The following is a 19,678-nucleotide window of genomic DNA, read 5'->3' as shown; positions in this document are numbered from 1 at the left end:
ATAATAGAAATTATTTAAAAAAGACATTACAATATGAATTATTTAAAAAAATAAGTCTCATTTTCATGCCAATTAATAATCTGAAATCAAAGATTTTTGAATTTTCTTATCAACTTATTTAATTTTGATAAACTTAATTTTTTTATAATAATCTAATTAACCTCTATAAATAAAAATCAGTCCAGAGTCTTTATGATTTTAATAAAAATTTTATAATCAAAAAAAGCAAAATCAAAAGCTAATATACAAAAAAAAAAAAAAAAAACACTAATCAATCTTTATATTCTTAAAAATAATTTTACGATATATAATTAGCAAAAAAAAGTAACAAAATATTATTAAAAATACAAAAACACAACTACAGAATTACATTTTCCAATTCCTCTAGATTTTTCGGAATGGTCTTTAATAAAGATTAAAAATTTTAATTTTATTCGACCAGAAGTCAATTACATTAAAAATTAAAACTAAAAACAGTGCTTATTAAAAAGCAGCAGCAAAAAGGTTAATATAGGAGAAATTAAGAATTATTTTAATATAATCATGAAACTATTAATAATATTTGATAATTAGAGTTCTACTATATTATTTGTCAAAAAAATTATCTTTTTCAGACAATTAAGAAAATGAGTTATTATATATATTAATGAATATTAAGATTGTTTTGAATTTTTTATGGATATAATTATATATATAGATATTTATTCTATTATAATTTCTTTTTTTATTAGTTTAACTATTTTTATTTATTTGTTCTTTGATTTCCTTATAATTATTTTTGTTATTCTATTATTCTCTTTTTTAATTTTAACAGCTTTTATTTTATTGTTTTGTTTTTTTAGTAAATGTAAAAAAAATTGATATAAAAAATAAAATATGGAATACTTTTTAATAAATTAAAATAATATATATTTTTTATTTTTTATCAATTTATATATAAAATATAAATAAAAAATATATATTAGCTAATTCTAGAATAAATAAAAAAATTATATATATCTAATTATATAAAAATCTAAAATTAAATAAAATGATAATTTTAAACTAATTTATAACTTAAATATACTAAAATTATATCTAAAATCAACCTTATCCAAATGTTCCAGAAAAAGATTCAATTTTAGCTAAAACACTAACCCCTGAAATATATGATAAAATGAAAAAAATAGAAGATAAATCTGGCTTCTCATTTCAATAATTAATAGGTTATAAAAGAACCTAAAAGTAATTAAAAAGTGGTTAAATTTCATAAATATAAGCTGGTTCTTCCGATTCATATAATGCATTTAAAGAATTTTTGGACTAAGTAGTTGAATAATATCATAATTTTAAGCCTTAAGATCATTAAAAAAATACATGGGGAGATTTAGAAAGTTTAGAACTACAAGACTTAAATTAAAAACATCACGAGGAATTTTTATTAAGTATGAATATAAGCTTAGTTAGAAATATAAATAATCATTCATTTCCTGCAGGAATGACATGCTGGTAGAGAAAAAAATTCGAGGAAAATATAAAAAAGATTATTGGAGAAAACTTAAAAGACCTTAAATATTTTTCTTTAAAAGATTTAAAAGGCAAAAAAAATTATGGTTTTGAACAAAAAAACTTATAATATGAAGATCATGGAAGATTCGAAACAGGAAGAGGTGTTTTTGTAAATGAAGAAGAAAATTTTATTGTTTGGGTGAATGAAAATGATTAATTGACTTTTAAAAGTTTCGAAAAAGGAGGAAATTTTAAAAAATGTATTTAGAGATTAATTGATTATATTAAAGCTTTGAAAAATATTGATTTTGCTTATTCGGAAAGATTTGGATTTTTAAGTGGAAATCCAGCAAATTTAGGCACAGGAATAACATTTGAATTTATAGTTAAAATTCCTTGGGAATGTAAGGATTAGGAATTATTAAAAAAAAATCTACATAAAGCAGGATTAGAAGGTAAAAAATTAGAAAAAGAAGAGGATGTATATAAAATTTGGAATTAGAAAAAACTAGGACTAAGTGAGAATCAATTAATTACAGATATATATAATGCTATAAATTCAGTAATTTAAAATGAAAAATTTGCAAGAAGTTCAAGATATAATGAATGATAAAAAATATCCAATTATTTAATTTAATTTTATTTTATTAAATTTTATTTAATTAGATTTAATTAAATAAAAATTTATTTATAAATTTTCATTAGATATCAACAAATTTCTATAAATAAAAATTGATTTAATTTAAAATAATTTAATTTAATTTAATTTAATTTAATTTAATATATAAATTTATTTAAATATATAAATATATATTTATATTTAATTATTTTTCTTATTTTTATATTTATTTCATTTTATATTATATTATTATTTTTATCAATTTACATATAGTAAATATTAATAACTTTTTTTTTTTGTAATATATTTTTATAATTTTTTTTTTTTTTTTATAAATTTTCAAAATTTCCATTTATTATTATTATAAATATTATATCGTCTTTTTCTATTATTGTTTTCAATATTTTCCAAAATATTTATTTTTTAATTTTATATTTTATATATTTATTTCTATTATCTTATATTATTTTCGTACATATATTTATTTTCAGGTACATATATTTCATCTTCTAACAAATTCTCTCTAAACTATCTTAAAGGTGAAAAGCTATATTTACCTATAAATTTTAAACTTTTTTACAAATAATCAGTTATGCAGATTTTTTTATTATAATCTTCTTCAATACTTTTATTATTATCTAAAATTTATTCACTTTTTCTACTAAAGCCATTACTATTATTTTTAAAATCTTATATATTATTATCTTATAAATTATTCATATTATGTTATATTAGAATTTACTTAATATTTTTTACTAGTTTTTCTTAATTTATTTAATATTTTTATTAATTAACTTTAATTTATTCTGTCATTAATATATTTTTTTATTTAGTTTTTTATATAAGAAGATTATTTACCTATTTAATTTTTTACTAGTTATTTATTGTTATTCTATTATGCAGCTTTAAGATGGTTTTATTAAATTGTTAGCTCTTTTTATTTAATTACTTCTTCTCCATTATTTTTTTATAATTTAATTTCTTCTTCTTTATTGTTTTTTTAATTATTTCCTGTATTCTTTATAGATTATTCACTAATATTATTATTAAAATTATTGTATTCTTTTTGTTAATAGAATTTTGTTTTCAGAATAATTTTATTTTAACTATTAGCAGTTTACCTATCTTTTTTTTATATACTTATATTATTTTGATTTTTCTAAGAAGAATTTTTAACATTTGAATCACATTAATTTTCCTCATTTTTTATTCTATTTCTTTTGTATGGCTTATAATTAATTATTGGCTATTATTTTAATTTTTAGTATTTATTTTAAGGAACTCGAAAGATTAATTAAAGCCAAAACGCTTATTTTAATCAATCAAAAGCATATTTTAAATTAATTCATATATATAGTTTTCGACTTTTTAAGATGCACTTAACAATTATGCTTCCAATTCCTCTTATATTATCGTATATTTGTCAAAATCATATATATTTTTAATATTAGGAAGTGAATTTATCATTAATAATAATGTTAATCCTAAAGAAAATGTATCTGATTTCGAATAATCTAGGTTATTTGGTTAAATATTTTAGACTTTGAGTTCTTTTAAAAGCTCAGGGGCTAAAAAGCATTAGTTCTCAATATGTATTATATGCTTCTTATAACCTGAAATACCATTTGTTAAAAAATTAATATCTGTTATATAAATTTTATAATTTTAATTGTCATAATATATATTATCTGGTTATATATCACAATGATATATCCCATTTGAATGCAAATATATTAAAACAGAAAGAATTTATTCGAGAAAAGAACTAATTTCCTTATTTTTATTTAAATATAAAAAAAAAAATGTAAAAAAAATTTTTAATTTATTACTTCGTTTGTAAAATTTTGATTATTCTCTTATCTATATTTTATTTCATCTTTTAATGTTTTTAAATAATAAGGATATAATATTTCAATTTTATATATATTAGAACAAAATGCTCGGTCTGAAGTCAGTTTTATTTTTATTATTTAAATTAAGTTTTTGTGAGATAATTTTTTTTTAACTTCTAAATTTTTAATACATTTTTAATATTCATCTTGTTAGTCAAATATTTTAGTTTTTATTGCATAATAATTTGACATTTATTTTTAATCTTGGAAAATTTAAATTTCTCCATAAGCTGATGTGTTTATTGTATTTATAAAATTCACTTTAGGTTAATCTTATTCTATATTTTAGTTTATTATTTTTTAAGAATTTCCCATTTTTTATAATTCTTTTTTTATTTAAATATTTTTTAAAGTAATGTAAAAATTTAATTGTTTTCAAAAATTATCAATAATAAAATAAAAATAGTTAACATAAAAATAAAAAAAATTATAAATATTAAATTATAAAAATTAACAATAAATAATAAATAAAAAAAGTTATATAAATTATTAATTATATTGATAAAAATACAAATATTAAAAAACCAAAAAAAAAAAATATGCATTTTTTTTAAAATTTAAAAAAAAAAACTTTATTTATTACTTATTACACATTAATTAAAAGAAAAAAAAATTAAAAAAAAGATAATATAAAAAAAGCATAAAATAATTAAAAAAAATGTCTTCTTTTGGTAAAAAGACAGTATAAAGTTTAAACGCAAACAAAAGTTCTAACCAAAACGTAAAGGCAATAACAAAGTTAACCCCAACCCAATTAGCGTAGAAATAATTTAGCGGAAATTTATTAGATGATTACAACTAAAAGCCCAAAATAATGAAATTTTTAAATTTGGCTGATTATTCCATATATACAGAAACTACAATTCCAATAGACGAACCTTTGTTTGATCCTATGCCAACTTTAATATAATTTACAGATTATGAGCCTCTATAATTAAAAGAAAAGATTTTTAAATTAAGAAATAAAGACAAAGTGGCAAGAAGAGTAAAAATTCTTCAACCAGATACTCGTTTATTTTAGGTAATTCCAGCTCTATCTTAAAATTTTTAAAAGCAATAAAAAGCTTCTAATTCTAATGATCCTTTAGATAAATATTATATAGGAAATAAAGTATTTTTTTTAATTTAATGTTTTTTTTTTAAATTTAATGCTTTTTTCCAAAAATTAAATAAAAGATTGCTCCAGGTATGGAAGCTTGTTTTATAATAAAATTTTCTCCAGAAGCTAAGAATGATTATTATTATGAATTAACAATAGTAACTGAAAGAGAATAATTTTTAGTTCCTATATATGCGATTGGAAAAAGAGCAGTTTTAGATTTTCCTGATTTATTGGATTTCGGATAATGTCCAGTTAAATATGTTACTGAAAAGCCTGTAATAGTTAGAAATTTAGGAGAAAAAACTGCAAAATGGTTCCTTTAATTGCCTTAAGATTTTGAATCTAATAGAACAGAAGGAGTTTTAGAATAAGGATAAAATGAATAAATTGTTATAAAGTATATTTCATTTTATATAAAATATATGATTGATTATATATTTATTTAAAAAAAAAAGATTTTATCCGAAAGAAGCCAAACCTTATAAAAATGAGGCAATTTTAAAATATGATAATTTATAAGCATATGTTTCTATCATCGGTTAAGCATAAAATCATGTGGTTTATTTATCTAAAAGTTTTGTTTAAATGGAAGAAGCTTATATAGGCTTGTAGACATAATAAACCTTACAAATTATCAATAAATCTGTAGTTAGAGTAGATTTCGAATGGAGAGCATTTGCAACTGAAAAAGAAGAATAGGAAAAAAAGTAAAGACTTAAACTATAATTAGAAGAAGAAGAAAATGAAGAAATAATGCTTCTTAAAGAAATCATTAATAATGAAGGAATTAATGAAGATTTCGATTTCGGAAACGGAGAAGATGATTCTGATAATGAAGAAAATGATGAAAAAGACATAGTTTAAAAGCGTTTAAAAAAAGCTGAATTAATGCTTGCTAGAAAATATAAAGATATCCGAAAAGTATAATTTTTTTATATTTTTTGTTAAATAAATAAAATTATATAAAAATTAAAAATAAAAGGCAATTGATGATGATTTATTGCTTTTTTAAGATGATATTTTTACTATTGAACCTATAAAAGGTTAAATTTGGCCTAATTCTGAAATAACAATAACATTATCATTTAAGCCAAAAGGTGCCCATTCATATACTTGTCCAGCTTTTTGTAATATATCGTGTAATTAAGATCGACTTTCATTAACTTAGTAAGGAGAAGGGATAGGTCCTAAAGCTTTTTTGAATTAAAATGAGATTAATTTAGGGGACCCATTTGTAAACGAAGAAGTTCGACCAACAATAATAATCGAAAATTAAGGCGAAATTGAATGCAAATTTGAACTTTTGCCAAACGACAGATATTTTGGGAAAATGTTTAAATTTGAACCTGAAAACGGTGTATTAAAAGTTGGAGAAAGAAAAGAAATTCGAGTCTAATTCTCTAGTTCAAAACCTGGAGAATTTAAAGAGAATTTCAGATGGAGACTCGAAGGTTCAACAGAATTTTTATCAATTCTTTTCATAGGACATATCCGTGCACCATAATTTGAATTTGATAAGGAAATTGTTGATTTTGGAAAAGTTTCTTATAATTTTCCTTAAGAAGAAAAACTTAAACTAATAAACAAATCGACTGTCCCTTTTGATTATATTTTGAGAATTCCAGGCGATGGTAAAATGCGTGACAAAGAATTTATAATAGATAGAGCTACAGGTTCTATTTAGGCAGGTGAAACAATTGAAATTTCAATAGAATTTACCCCCCGATATATAAAGAAATATGAAATGGTATTAACAATAGATATTGAAGGAGTAGCCCAAGATATGAAATGCCTTCCTATTAGGGCTGAATCAGAGGTGCCTTAAGTGGAAATCAAACCTCAAGATAGGCTTGATTTTGGCGAAATATTTCTTAAACATAGGGATATTATGGGATTATAATTAATTAATCATTCCAAATAATTAAGAGCAAAGTTCGAAATTTAAGAATAAAAAAAAGAAAGCATGATCCTTGCTTAATATGAGGTTGAGCCTTAAACTGGAATTATAGAACCTTAATCAACTGCTACTATTTAAGTTAAGTTAGTTACTAATAGACTTAATGATATTACTTTGCCTTTAGGGATTGTTATTGTTGGATGTAATAATAATCTACCTTACATTGTTAATATTGTAGCTATGTCTATAGGCCCTATAGTTGAAATCGGAGGAAATCTAAAAGAACTAGATTTTGGATAAGTAGAAGTTTTAAATGATTACTCAAAGAAATTAACATTAACAAACTAATCAAAGATAGAAGCTGATTATAGAGTTTTTACTAAAAATAAAATATCAATATTTAAACCTATATAGAAATATGGAATATTAAAACCTTAGGAATCCACTGAAGTTGAAGTAGTCTGCTCTGCAGATGAAGTTTCTAAATTTTAAGATGTTTTACATTTTGTAATTAAAGATGGATTAGATATTGATATTTAATTAAAGGCTAAAGGCGTTGGTTCGACTATTTATTGCAAAGACAATCTTAATAATATTGATTTCGAAACTATGTATACTCATAAGAATTATCCAAAAGAGTTTTTTGTAGAAAATAAAGGGAGAAGACCTCAAAAATTAACTTGGGTAAGAAAACAAGAAAAGAAAAAAAACGAAGATAAAAATACTTAATAGTAAAATAGCAATGTAAATAAACTAAAAACAAATATTACTGTAACAGATATAACTAATAAATAATAACAATAACCATAATAAGAACCTGATATATACACAATAGTTCCCGAAACAGTTGTTTTACCACCTAAACATGGTATAATGTTCTAATTCAAAGCTTATTCTACTAAAACAGGTAGATTCCCAGAATAATTTATGTTAAATAGTTAAGTAGGAAACGAAAGAAAGACCCTAACATTATACAATACAACATTAGATGGTGAATTCATAAAACCAACCTTAAAGTTTTCAGAAAAACGTTTGTATTTTAAATATGCATGGTAAAAAAATGTACCTTTTATGACCATATCAAAAAATTTGGAAATTACATGTGCATCTATCCTTTCTACGAATTTCACACTGAAAGTGTCCCCTCCATTTTCAATTAATAAAGAAAATTTAATTCTTTCATTTGGAGAAAGCACCTTTGTGAAAGTAGATTTTGATCCTGGATAAAAAACAGACCGTATATCAGGACAATAATTGGGAAAATTATAAATAATACATGTAGATCATCCCCATAGAGAATTTATAGATCTTGTAGGCGAAGTTTGCTTCCCAAATGTAAAATTTGAATAAAATACAGTGAATTTCGGAGCTATTTTAAATGAAACTTCTAAAAAAATTAGCGTAAATATCTAAAATGTTTCAGAAATGCCTATTAATTATGAATGGACTTTCCTCGAAGAAGAGTATATAAATGCTAATAATACAGGCTAGAATAATTAAAATAATAACAAAAAACTCTAAGTAAATGAAGTCTTTGATATTCTTCCTTTGTCAGGAAGCTTAAATCCTGGAGAAATAGATGATGTTGAGTTCGTCTATAATGCTTTTGGAGGCCAAAAAATGAAAACTACAGCTGTTTGTCATGTAGATGGAGGACCAAATTATGAAGTGATTTTAATTGGGGATTCATCTTTAATTTCTTATAAAATTTCCGCTAAAAATATTGATTTTGGAGAAGTGAAATTCTGTGAATGGGCTATAAGAGAGTTTTATATAGAAAACAATAGTAAAGTGTCCTTTGATTTTAAGATTTTATATGATAAAGTAAAAAGAAAAGATTATATAGAATGTAATCCATAATTTGGCAGAATATAAGGAGGAGAAAAACAGAAAATACTAATTAAAATATGTCCTATAATGCCTTCTGAATTCCGAGAAATTATGCAAGTACAAGTAAGTTATTTCGAAGCTGAAAATATATTAGTTTTTGGAAAAGGAATTTATCCAGCCATTTTCGTTGATTTAGAAAGAACCGATAACGAAGAGTTTATATAAAGATTTAATTCATAATATGAAAAAAAAAAACCGAAAGAGAAAATATGTTAAAATAAGCCGCCTTATTAGAAAAAGTGGCCAACGAATCTATTGGAGAAGAGTATATTCCTAATATAAACATTAAGAGTTTAGAATAAATATAAAAAGAAATAATGAAAGAACTAGATAAAGAGTTTTTTTGTAGATTGATAGAAGAAAAGCTAGCCTAGTAATAAATTCAATAATAATAATAATAATAATAATAAGAAGTAACATTAGAATAAGAAAATTAAAATAATTAATCCCAAAAAAAAAACTAAACGGTTATATTAGGAGACAACACATTATATAGTAATATTTATTTAGCAAATTTTGTATGTGATTTAGGAAATGTAGTTTTGAATTCAACTAAAAAAAAAGAAATTAAAATCACCAATAATAGTACATAGCCTATTGATCTTTTAATTGATACAAAAAATGCTCGTTTAGCAGGCTATACTATGACAGAAAGACCTCCTAAAATTCAGCCTGGAAACGATTATATCTTAAAAATAGTTTATTAAACTAAATCTAAGACTAAATATGGAAAAAGTAAATGTATAGTACCTATTGAAGTAAAAAATGGGGCTAGATATAATATTGAATTTATATCTAATATTACTATTCCGGAAATAAAAATTGAAAATATGGAAGATATTATTGATTTCGGAAAAGTTTTGTGCGGACAAAGAAAAACTTTCTATCTTAGATTCCTTAATGAAAAGGAAATACCATGTACATGGTCATTAAATACACGAGCTGATTTAATATAAAGTGAAAAAAACAAAGATGAAAAAAAATTCTAGCTTCTACCAATTTCAGGAACTATACAAAGTGGACAAAAGCAAGTTTTACATATCACTTTTGAACCTTCTTAAGAAAAGGTTTATATGTAAAAGTTCACTATTAATATCGTTGATAATCATAAACCTTTTGTTTTTTACGCAAAAGGTTAAGGAACGCAAATAAATCTTGAAATTTTGCCAAAAAGTATTCAGATTGGACCTGTTTTGCCTTATGAATAATAAGCTTTTGCAGTTGTTGAAGTTAAAAATTATAGTGAATATGATACGGAACTCTATAGTTTGGAACTTGATAAGAAATATTTGGAAGAAGAAGAGCTTTTGTAAAAATATTAAGCTTTTAATACTCAGGATAAGGTATTTGCAAATATGAGGTTACCAGGTGACAATTTATGGGACTTTATTGCTAAAGATGTGGAGAAACAAGATGAAATTCAAAAATTATAAGATTTAATTAAATAAAATCTCACAAATGAGGAAGAATATTAAAAAAGAATTGATGAATTAAATACTATCATTCCTTAAACTAAATATCCTTAGAAAGTCTCTGACGATAAAAAAGTGAATATTGTGTTTATAGGACACCCTAAATGTGGCAAAACTAAAATTGCAAAGTATTTAAGTGAAATTCATTAGGTAATATTTATTCAAATAAAAAAAAAAAAAATTAAAATAGAGATAAATCATAAATATAGATGAATGTGTAGAAAATTCGATCTTAAATAAAACCGAATTCGGAGAATAAGCATAAAAATATTTAGAAGAAAAAAAATAAGAATATGATTAAATAATAGTGGAAAGAGAAAAATGGAAAAAAAAAGCAGGAAAAAAAGCTCCTGAATTAGAAGCTAAATGGGGCAATATAAACACATCATTATTTAATTATCTTCCTGAAGAAATAATAGAAGGATGTATTCGCGAAAAATTAATCCATCCTACATGTAATGCAGGAGTGATTTTCGATGAATTAATATCAAAATACTGTAGTTCTGAATTAATGGCTTTAAAATGCATAATGAAAGCAGTTGGTGAATAGGAATTGTAAATGGTAGTTTTTTAAAAAGAGTTAGACGAGATGGGATTTGAAATTTACAAAATGATTGAATGGGAAGGCATGGAAGATGTAATAAAAGAAGAAGAAGAGAAAATTAAATAAAAACTATTGGCTTTGGAATTGGAATAGGAAATGAAAAAAAATAATAAAAAGGATGAAAAGAATAAAAAAAAAGACACTAAATAATAATTAACTTAAAGTATTAAAAAGAAAAAAAATATCTAAAAAATAGGTTAAGATAATTCACAAATAGAAGAGATCTAAGAAAATAATCTTTTTGATGTTTTCTAGCCTTATTAATTCTAAAATTTTGAAGAAGAATTAGCATTTAATAAAAAAATTAATACTCTCATATCTCTTTTTACTAATCAATATAAAGAAAAAATCGAAAATCCTCCCATACATGATCCAGTATTCTTAGAAGGTAAAAAAGAGGAAAAAAAGCCTATTAAAAAAGATGCCAAAGGTAAAATTATTCCTGAAGAAATTTCCCCTGCATAACCTCCAGAAATAATAGATTATACCGAGCTTTTAATGAAAGGAATCCGTACCAAAACAATATTCCCTTTACATTATAATTTTTAATAAATGCAATTATATGCATAAAAAATAGTTCCTTAACCTTATTATCCTGACCCATTTTCAGTCCCTGTATAAGATCCTGAATATCATTAAATAATAACGAAACCTTAAAGAAATATTTAACAAAAAAGACAAGAAATAATCTAGAATGAGGCTTTAAAATATTTCCAAATACTAACTCCTATAGAAAACCCCATACGAGAAATAAACAACCTACAAGATATAGTAGAAGAAACTCTAGATAATTAGAAGGAAAATAATAAAAACACTTAAAATAAGCTTAAAAGACCTATAGCTTCAGCAAACCCAAGGCAAAGAGGGAGAGTTAGCATCTAAGAATTATCTATAGAGGAGCAAGAAAAAAAAATGCTCGCAGAATAATAAAAATAAGCATAATAATATTAATTCAAAAAAGAAGATCTTGAAGAAAAAGGATACAGATGGATAATTCCCGCAGGAAAGAAATTGATTTTTGTGGTTCGCTTTTTTACAAAATCTGTAGGAATTTTTGACGGAAAACTTGAATTTGAGAATTCCTTTGGAGCTGATAAATATACTTTAGATATCAAAGCAATTGCGGACTATCCTACAATATCGAATTTGTCCAAAAACATATACTGGTAAATCAAAAAAAATAGACCTTTGAATTCTCCTGAAAGTTATTTAAGTAAAGTATTCGTATAATCTGAAAATGTATTCGATTTCGGTCCCCTTTTAATTGGTAAAAACCCTGAAAAAAAAATAGATCCAGATATAAGGAAAATAAATTCTACAACATTTAGAATATCAAATCATGGAAAATACGAAGCTAATTTAACTTTCTCTTTAATATCTTCTATAAAAACTGACTAAGAATACAAAAAGGGAATATTTTTTATTGAACCTTAATAAATGATAATTTAACAAAATGATATTCCTTAAGAATTAAGAGTTTGGGCCATTCCTGATGCTGCTTAAAAATTTAAAGACGATATAATTATTATGATAAAAGATAATCCTACGCCTTTAATTCTCCCAATGATGTGTTTAGGATGTAAGCCCATAGTTGACATAATAGAAGGCTGTCCTATAAAATTCGAAAGGAAATTATTAAATTAGTAATCTTAGAAGGAAATAAAACTCAAAAATAACGGACAAATACCCGTTAGATGGCGCATTTTAGGAATAGAGTAACTTCCTGTAGAATTCCAACTTAATAATACAGAAGGACTATTAAAACCTACATTAGAAGACAGCATATATGTAACCTTTAAAGCAATATAATAATAGAAATTCCTTAATTAATTAACTTTAGAAGTAGAAGATGTTGAAAATATGAACATTCGATAAGAAAACAAAATAATTCCCATAGAAGCAGAAGCCTTCAATATTTCAGTAGAATTGAAATTTCCAGACAATAATTAAGATAATATGCTCGATTTCGGACACATTCGTGTAGGAGATATTAAAGACTGCTATTTTTCAGTTAAAAACATAGGCTTATATTTAGTATAATTCCAATTTGTGATGAAAAAGAAGATCTTTAAGGAAAGCTTTAAGATAGAACCTTAAAAAGTTGAATTAAATCCAGAACAATAAACATAAATTTTAGTAAGATTTTGTTCTTAAAGTGAAGTTAGATTCAATACAAATAGCTCCACTACAGATATTATGATGGAAATTTTAGAGGGAAAAACACTTGAATTATTTAAACCAGTACCTATTAATGTAAAAATAAATTCTATTTTTTCCAAATACGCAATAGCTCCTTTAAAAAGCATTAATTTTGGCCCTATTTAATATAATGATTCAAAAACGCTTACTTTAGAAATTAAAAATGAAGGACTTTTTGAATTTAATTACAATATTTTTGATTATTTCAATGAAGCTTTTCTCAAATAAATAAAAGAAGAGTAGAATAAAGAAAAAGAGGCTCGATTATAAGCCGCATTAGATATAGCAGACCAAAAAGACGGTAAAAAGGGAAAAAAGCCTGAAAAAAAAGCTCAAGAAAAAAAGAAAAAAGGAAAAAATGACATACCAGAAACTCTTTTAATAGTAAATTAATTTTAAGTAAATCCTTGCAAAGGAACTATCCCACCAGATAGTTCTACCATAATCGAACTTAAATTTTTCGGTCAAGGGCAAATGATCCATGAGTAAAAATTAGGAATAGAAATTAGCGGAAGAGACCCAAAAGACTAACCGAATGGAATTTTGTATGAATTAGTAGGTGAATCTTGTGTACCTGGTATAAATTGTGAAGATTTCGAACAGATTTTCGAAGAATAAATAATCGTTCCATCAATAAATGCAGCTTAAAATATCACTTCAATGATAAATTCCAATGTATTTTATTTAGAAGAAAAACAGTTTTTTTTCGGAACACTTATACCCTCTTAAAATCCTGAAGGAATTTTCGAAAAATTCAAAATTTCAAATCCTCATAAAATACCTTGTTCTGTCAAATTTGAGGTCAGGAAAAGAAACGAAAAATCCACTGAACCTTTCGCTTTTGAAATTGCATAAAAATAAGCCAAAATACATCCCCATGAACATACTTATGTTAAAGTTTTCTTTAAGCCAACTATAATGGCTTAATATAGTGGAATTTTCGAAGCAATAGTCGAATTTGGGGAATAAAATCCAAAAACTTATAAACTTGTATTTGATTTAAAAGGCGAAGGTTCACTCCCGACTATAAAATTGGAAAAACCGAAAGAATATTTCAACGATCAAACTCCAATGTTGAAGTTCCCGAAAGTAAGAATCGATAAAAGCTGCATATTACCCATAATTATTAAAAATGATGGGAAAATTCCCGCCACAGTAAAATGGGATTTAATATCTAACGAAAACTTTAAATTTTTAGATCAAAATAGTTACACGCTAACTCCTAAATCTTACAAAACATTCAACATAAGTTTCTGTCCAAAAGAATAAGGCATAAAATAATGGTAAATACAATTACAAACATTATTAAATCCTTACGAAATAACTAAATTTATGATTCAAGGTGAAGGATATTACGAAGATATAGTATTAGAAGGTCTTCCTGAAGACTTAGAAGATGAAATAAATTTCTCAAACTGCATAATATAAGAAGAAAAGAAATGCGGATTTTTTATCAAAAACAACAAATCAGAGCATATAAAATTCAATTGGAATACCCAAGGTTGTGAAGATTTTACCTTTGTACCAAGAACAGGTCATTTATAAGCCAAATCTTCGAAGTTTATTACACTATATTTCAAAGGAAATAAACCAACTACACATAAGAATTTCGCTTTGATTTTAGAGACTAAACATTTGAAATAAGTTGGATCGATCGAAGACTTTTAAATCAAAAATTAAAAAGATTTATTAAATCTTCCTCCTATTCCTTTTATTGATTGGGATGATTCTATGTCTAGAACTCTTCTTGTTACCTAAAGAGAATTTGATTGGTACGTTAAAAAAAGCGAAGAAGCTAATACTAAAAGAAGAGAAGAAGAAGCTTTAGCAGCTTTAGGCAAAAAAGGTGCAAAAAAGCCTGCTGAAAAAAAAAAAAAAGGCGATGAACCAAAAGATGATAAACCTCCTGCCCGTTTACAAGAAGAAGAAGCAAATATAGAGTATTAAGAACCAATTGAAGAACCCATGAACATAACTATAGAAAAAACAGACAAAAACATCACTCTAAAAGTATCAGGCATATCTGATTACTCAAAATACGAAATTTAAAGCAAAGAAATCTTCTTCAAACCAACATTAATGTATACTTCCCGAAATTACATTTTCAATGTAAAAAACATATCCCTTATTCCTTTTAATTATACATGCACTATTATTAAATACGACGAAGAAACAAATTAACCAATTATAGATCCTGGATTTTTCTATATAAATCCTAAATAAGGTACCATATCCCCCTCTTGCGATGAATAGTTTACTGTTAAATTTTCTCCTACAGAAGTGTTTGATAAAAACGAAAGATTCCTAATTATTTCTATTGAAAATCTCGATAAATAACTTGAACCTTTAGTAATTACATTAGAAGGAGAAACAGAAAGACCTATTTGTCATTTCGAATTGTAGCCTACAAATTATCGTGATAAAAAACCTGAATTAGATAAATCTTTTAATATAATAGAATTCGAAAGTTTAGGCACAAAAGTAAAAAATACAAAGAAATTTTATGTAGTAAACCCAACAGCATATGGTTATGAATTCGAATGGAAAAAAATTGAAGAATATAAATTACCAGCAGGTGCAAACGTCCAAAACGATAATTTTTTTAAATGCCAAACATAAAAAGGTGTAGTTTTAAGCGGTAAAAAATTCGAAATGATCTTCGAATATGCACCTGATTCGACTGGAAATCACGAGTCTTATTGGTATTTTGAAATTCCATCTTAAAAAATTGTCTAAAATTTCCTTATTGTTGGAACAGTAAATGAGCCAAATGTATTTTTCGATGTTGGAAAAGTCAACTTTGGTCCACTTCTTATAGGAGGAAAGAATAAAGAATTAATAAAAATTAAAAACTTGGAAACTGTTCCCATTCCTTTTTCTTTTTATAAAGATTCTATTAAAGGAGAACCTGAATATTTCGACTCTTTATAAGTATTTCCTATGCAAGGCATAGTAAATGCATAATCTGAATTAACAATTGAAATATGTTTTATGCCAAAAGTAGAACTCTAATTCAATTACAACATTTAGTGTAATGTAAAAAGGAAATAAAGACCAATTTCATTAAATGTCAAAGGAATTGGATATATATTGCATCACTCTGTATATTTACAGCAATACCCAAATACTCCTTTAGATTCTGAAATGTAGCATATTATAAACTTAGGTGATATGTATGTGAATGAAAAACGTTCAAAAATAATCGAAATAGAGAATTCAGGAGAATTTAACTTTGACTTTTCAATAAAAAAGCTTCTTCATCTTCCTTTCATATAAATTACTCCTGAAAACGGTACAGTGAAATAAAATGAGCGATTTTAAATAGAAGTAAAGTTCTCTCCTTTAACCGAAACCAAGCTTACTTTCAAATAGTCTTTTACTTTAAATATTTCTTCAGGCCCTTCTTATACTTTTAGATTACAAGCCAATGCTAAAAAACCTGGAGTAGAATTTTCTTTTCTTTCTTTTGATTTCGGTCCTTAATATGTTTTCAGGCAACCACTTCCAATAACAGCATTTTTGGAAGTCAAAAATAAAGATGTGTCTGCAATGTCTATAGAAACTTAAAATTTCGAAAAAACTAATTATTTAGATGTTAATTTGCCTCCAGGATAAGTAATTTTACCTCTACAAGTGGATTCATTTTAAGACAAAAAAGGAATTCTCTAAACCAAAGAAAATAACATACTGAAAATCCCAATAATATTTACTCCAAGAGAAAGCAAGAAATACGAAGAAACTCTCACTTTTAATATTAACGGTTTGCATACTATAGATGTACGAATTTTCGGAGAAGGAGTTCCTTTGAAGCTTGAACTAGAAAATTCTCAAGATTAAAATATTGACTTTGGAGTAGTCCGTGTAAAAGACGAAAGCTCGAAAATTGTAAAAGTATCAAATTAATCCAGAAAACCAATAACAATAACTTTCGATGTAGAAGATCAGCTTTCTGAATTGGCCAAAACATATATACATGTAACTCCTAGTAATGAATTTTAAATACTTCCTCGAGAAATAAAAGACATAGAAATAACTTTCCATCCTGAATTACGTTTGCATTAATTTAAAAAGGAGCTCTTTTACAAAATAGTTGAAAATTAAGAAAAAAAAAAACTTTTAAATCTCACTGCTTTATGCCATGGAGTTGAACTCAAACTAATGGAAGATACCATTGGATTCGGAGTTGTTGTAATTAATTCGATTAAAACAAAAGTCATTTAATTAACTAATTTAGGAGATATAGGAACTAAATTTGAATGGGATTTCCAATTCTGTAAAAATTACTTTTCTATTTCTCCTGAAAAAGGTTTCCTTCCTCCACATGAGGATATTTTCTTCACAATTACTTTCCATCCTAATCTAATAGATAATGATATTCATTTCAGTAAAGTTAAATGCAATATAGAAGGTTCTAACCCTTTATACATTAACTTATTAGGAAAATGTATTCCCTAACCAAAAGAGCAAATTTAAGACTTGAAATTTTCTACATTAGTCCGAACTACTACCAAATAGAAAGTTTTAGTTAAAAATCCCATCTCCGAACAATGCAGGATTAAAGTTTCTATAAATTGCAACAAACCGAATATAAAGGGATATTTTACAGGAAAAGAAATACTGGAAATTCCTCCAAATGGTACATCAGAATATGAAATAACTTATAATCCTCTTACAATGACCGCGAATAATGAAATACCTTAAATTAAAGATATTCAACATGAAGCTACTTTATTCTTTCCTTTACCTGATGGAAATGCGATTTTATATAATCTTTATGGATAAGCACTGCTTCCTAATCCTTTATAAACTTTCGATATAGTTACTAAAGCAAAGCATTCTTATATGTAAATTATTCCTATCAGGAATTGGCTTAAAAAAACCCAAAGGTTTTCGGTTAATTGGGTTTTGGATAATTAAGATTCCTCTATATTTATTTCTGGAGCCAATGTTATTGATGTACCTGGCGAAACTACAAAAGAATATAAAATGAATTTCTTTTGTTTAAAATAATTATCAACAAACCTTACTGTTTATTTCAAAAATACAGAAACTTTTGAATATATTCATTTCAAAATAGTAAAATATAATATATTATTTTATAAAAATATAATATAATAAAATAAAATAAATAATAGAATCTTAATATATAACCTGCCGATATAATGGAAAAAATCGAAATGTCAGCATTTATAAGAGAAACTTCAATTAAATTAATAACAATAATAAATCCATTAAATATACCAGTCTAAATAACAAAAGAAATGTTTACATCAGATAATGATAATATAACTATAAATCCTACTTCATTTAAAATACCACCAAATTCAGTAATAATTTTTTTTTTTTTTTTTATAAAAACATAATGAAAAAAAATAAAGGAATTCGGTTTTGAAATAATATTCAGACCATTATTAGTAAAAGAAGAATAATCAAAAGTCATACTAAACTCACATGAATTAGGTTAATCAGTATATTAATTAATTTTAAAAGGAGTTCCTCTTTCCACTATCCCTAGAAGTCTTACGATGAAAACTTATTTAGGCTTTGATACTGTTTAATCATTTAAATTTATAAATTATTGTAAAAAGTAAACAACTTATACTTGCAGAATTGATAGATTAGGTCGAGTTGCTCCTGTAGACCCCAAAGCTAAGTAACCTCCTATCCAAGTAGATTTTTATATAGAATAATAATAACCTACCATAATTGCTCCTCCGTCTGATAGTACAGATGGAAATGAGTTAAGTGTAAATATTAAATATGAACCTTCTGTTTTGGGAGAAAGCACAGCTATTCTTATTATTAATAGCCCGGAAGGGGGAGAATATACTTGCATGTTACACGGATTATCATCTGCTCCTTAACCTAAGGGCCCTTTCAAAATATCAGGACCGAAGCCTCCTCCTATTGAATTTAAAAATCCTTTCTTTGAACCTTGTGAATTTACTATTAGAATAGATAATACCAGCTTCGTTTTAAATGTTAAGAATCCTGTTAAAATTGATGTATTTTTTTTTTCTTAATATTTTTATATTTTTTTACTTTTTAGGCTAAAAAAAACATTAATTTCGCTATTTAATATAAACCTGTTGCTGGAAATTCTTCAAATGGGAGACTAACTATATAAGCAGGTATACATTTTATAATATTATATATTTATTTTTTATTAGAAAAATTCGATTATCCTCCTTGGGTTTTCTATTTATAAGGAGAATGATTATTATATAAATATAATAACTGTTTTATATTTAATTATTGTATTAATATTTTAAAATAATTTTCTATAATATAAAATTAATTTTTTTTATTAAATAAAATACTAATAATATTTATATAATTTTATTTTAATAAATAAAAATAAAATTTATATATGAAATAAATCACATAGTTGATATAATTAAAATTAAAAGAATTTGTAAACATACTATATATTTAGTTTTAAAAATAGAAATAATATAATATTATTTATATGTTTTTTATTATAAATTAATAAATTATATTATTTTTATATAAGT

The 19,678-nt window shown here is 24.4% G+C and overlaps 3 protein-coding genes across 3 annotated transcripts, besides 15 other annotated features; all 3 read left to right on the top strand. All coding sequences in view use genetic code 6, as the record gives it.

Annotated features, from left to right (window-relative positions):
* Positions 1-1,030: 1,030 nt before the first annotated feature.
* IMG5_161300 (hypothetical protein) lies at positions 1,031-2,098 on the top strand (the record flags this gene model as incomplete). The annotated part of the gene is made up of 1 exon (XM_004030368.1): positions 1,031-2,098. The coding sequence occupies one exon, from the start codon at positions 1,031-1,033 to the stop codon at positions 2,096-2,098; it is 1,068 nt and encodes a 355-aa protein (XP_004030416.1).
* A 14-nt stretch (positions 2,099-2,112) lies between these two features.
* Positions 2,113-2,162: a microsatellite.
* Positions 2,113-2,187: a microsatellite.
* A 36-nt stretch (positions 2,188-2,223) lies between these two features.
* Positions 2,224-2,270: a microsatellite.
* Positions 2,224-2,296: a microsatellite.
* Positions 2,295-2,366: a microsatellite.
* A 200-nt stretch (positions 2,367-2,566) lies between these two features.
* Positions 2,567-2,610: a microsatellite.
* A 184-nt stretch (positions 2,611-2,794) lies between these two features.
* Positions 2,795-2,824: a microsatellite.
* A 24-nt stretch (positions 2,825-2,848) lies between these two features.
* Positions 2,849-2,899: a microsatellite.
* Positions 2,900-3,046: 147 nt separating this feature from the next.
* Positions 3,047-3,110: a microsatellite.
* A 1,266-nt stretch (positions 3,111-4,376) lies between these two features.
* Positions 4,377-4,473: a microsatellite.
* Positions 4,424-4,453: a microsatellite.
* Positions 4,474-4,593: 120 nt separating the features above from the next.
* Positions 4,594-4,637: a microsatellite.
* Positions 4,616-4,648: a microsatellite.
* Positions 4,649-4,657: 9 nt separating this feature from the next.
* Positions 4,658-9,265, top strand: IMG5_161290 (hypothetical protein; the record flags this gene model as incomplete). Its single annotated transcript, XM_004030367.1, has 4 exons — positions 4,658-5,110; positions 5,176-5,498; positions 5,557-6,022; positions 6,084-9,265. 4 exons carry the CDS (start codon positions 4,658-4,660, stop codon positions 9,207-9,209), a joined length of 4,368 nt encoding a protein of 1,455 aa, XP_004030415.1. The 3' UTR covers positions 9,210-9,265.
* Positions 5,114-5,157: a microsatellite.
* A 7-nt stretch (positions 9,266-9,272) lies between the features above and the next one.
* Positions 9,273-9,298: a microsatellite.
* A 717-nt stretch (positions 9,299-10,015) lies between these two features.
* On the top strand, positions 10,016-19,380 carry IMG5_161280 (hypothetical protein; the record flags this gene model as incomplete). Its single annotated transcript, XM_004030366.1, has 7 exons — positions 10,016-10,510; positions 10,551-18,239; positions 18,299-18,490; positions 18,542-18,785; positions 18,837-19,168; positions 19,213-19,294; positions 19,334-19,380. The coding sequence occupies exons 1-7, from the start codon at positions 10,244-10,246 to the stop codon at positions 19,378-19,380; spliced, it is 8,853 nt and encodes a 2,950-aa protein (XP_004030414.1). The 5' UTR covers positions 10,016-10,243.
* Positions 19,381-19,678: the final 298 nt, after the last annotated feature.

The sequence above is a fragment of the Ichthyophthirius multifiliis genome (assembly GCF_000220395.1).
Source record: "Ichthyophthirius multifiliis unplaced genomic scaffold scaff_1120509251214, whole genome shotgun sequence".
NCBI lineage: Eukaryota > Ciliophora > Oligohymenophorea > Hymenostomatida > Ichthyophthirius > Ichthyophthirius multifiliis.
Note: the sequence above shows the minus strand (reverse complement) of the source record. Positions and strands in the feature narration are given on the sequence as shown.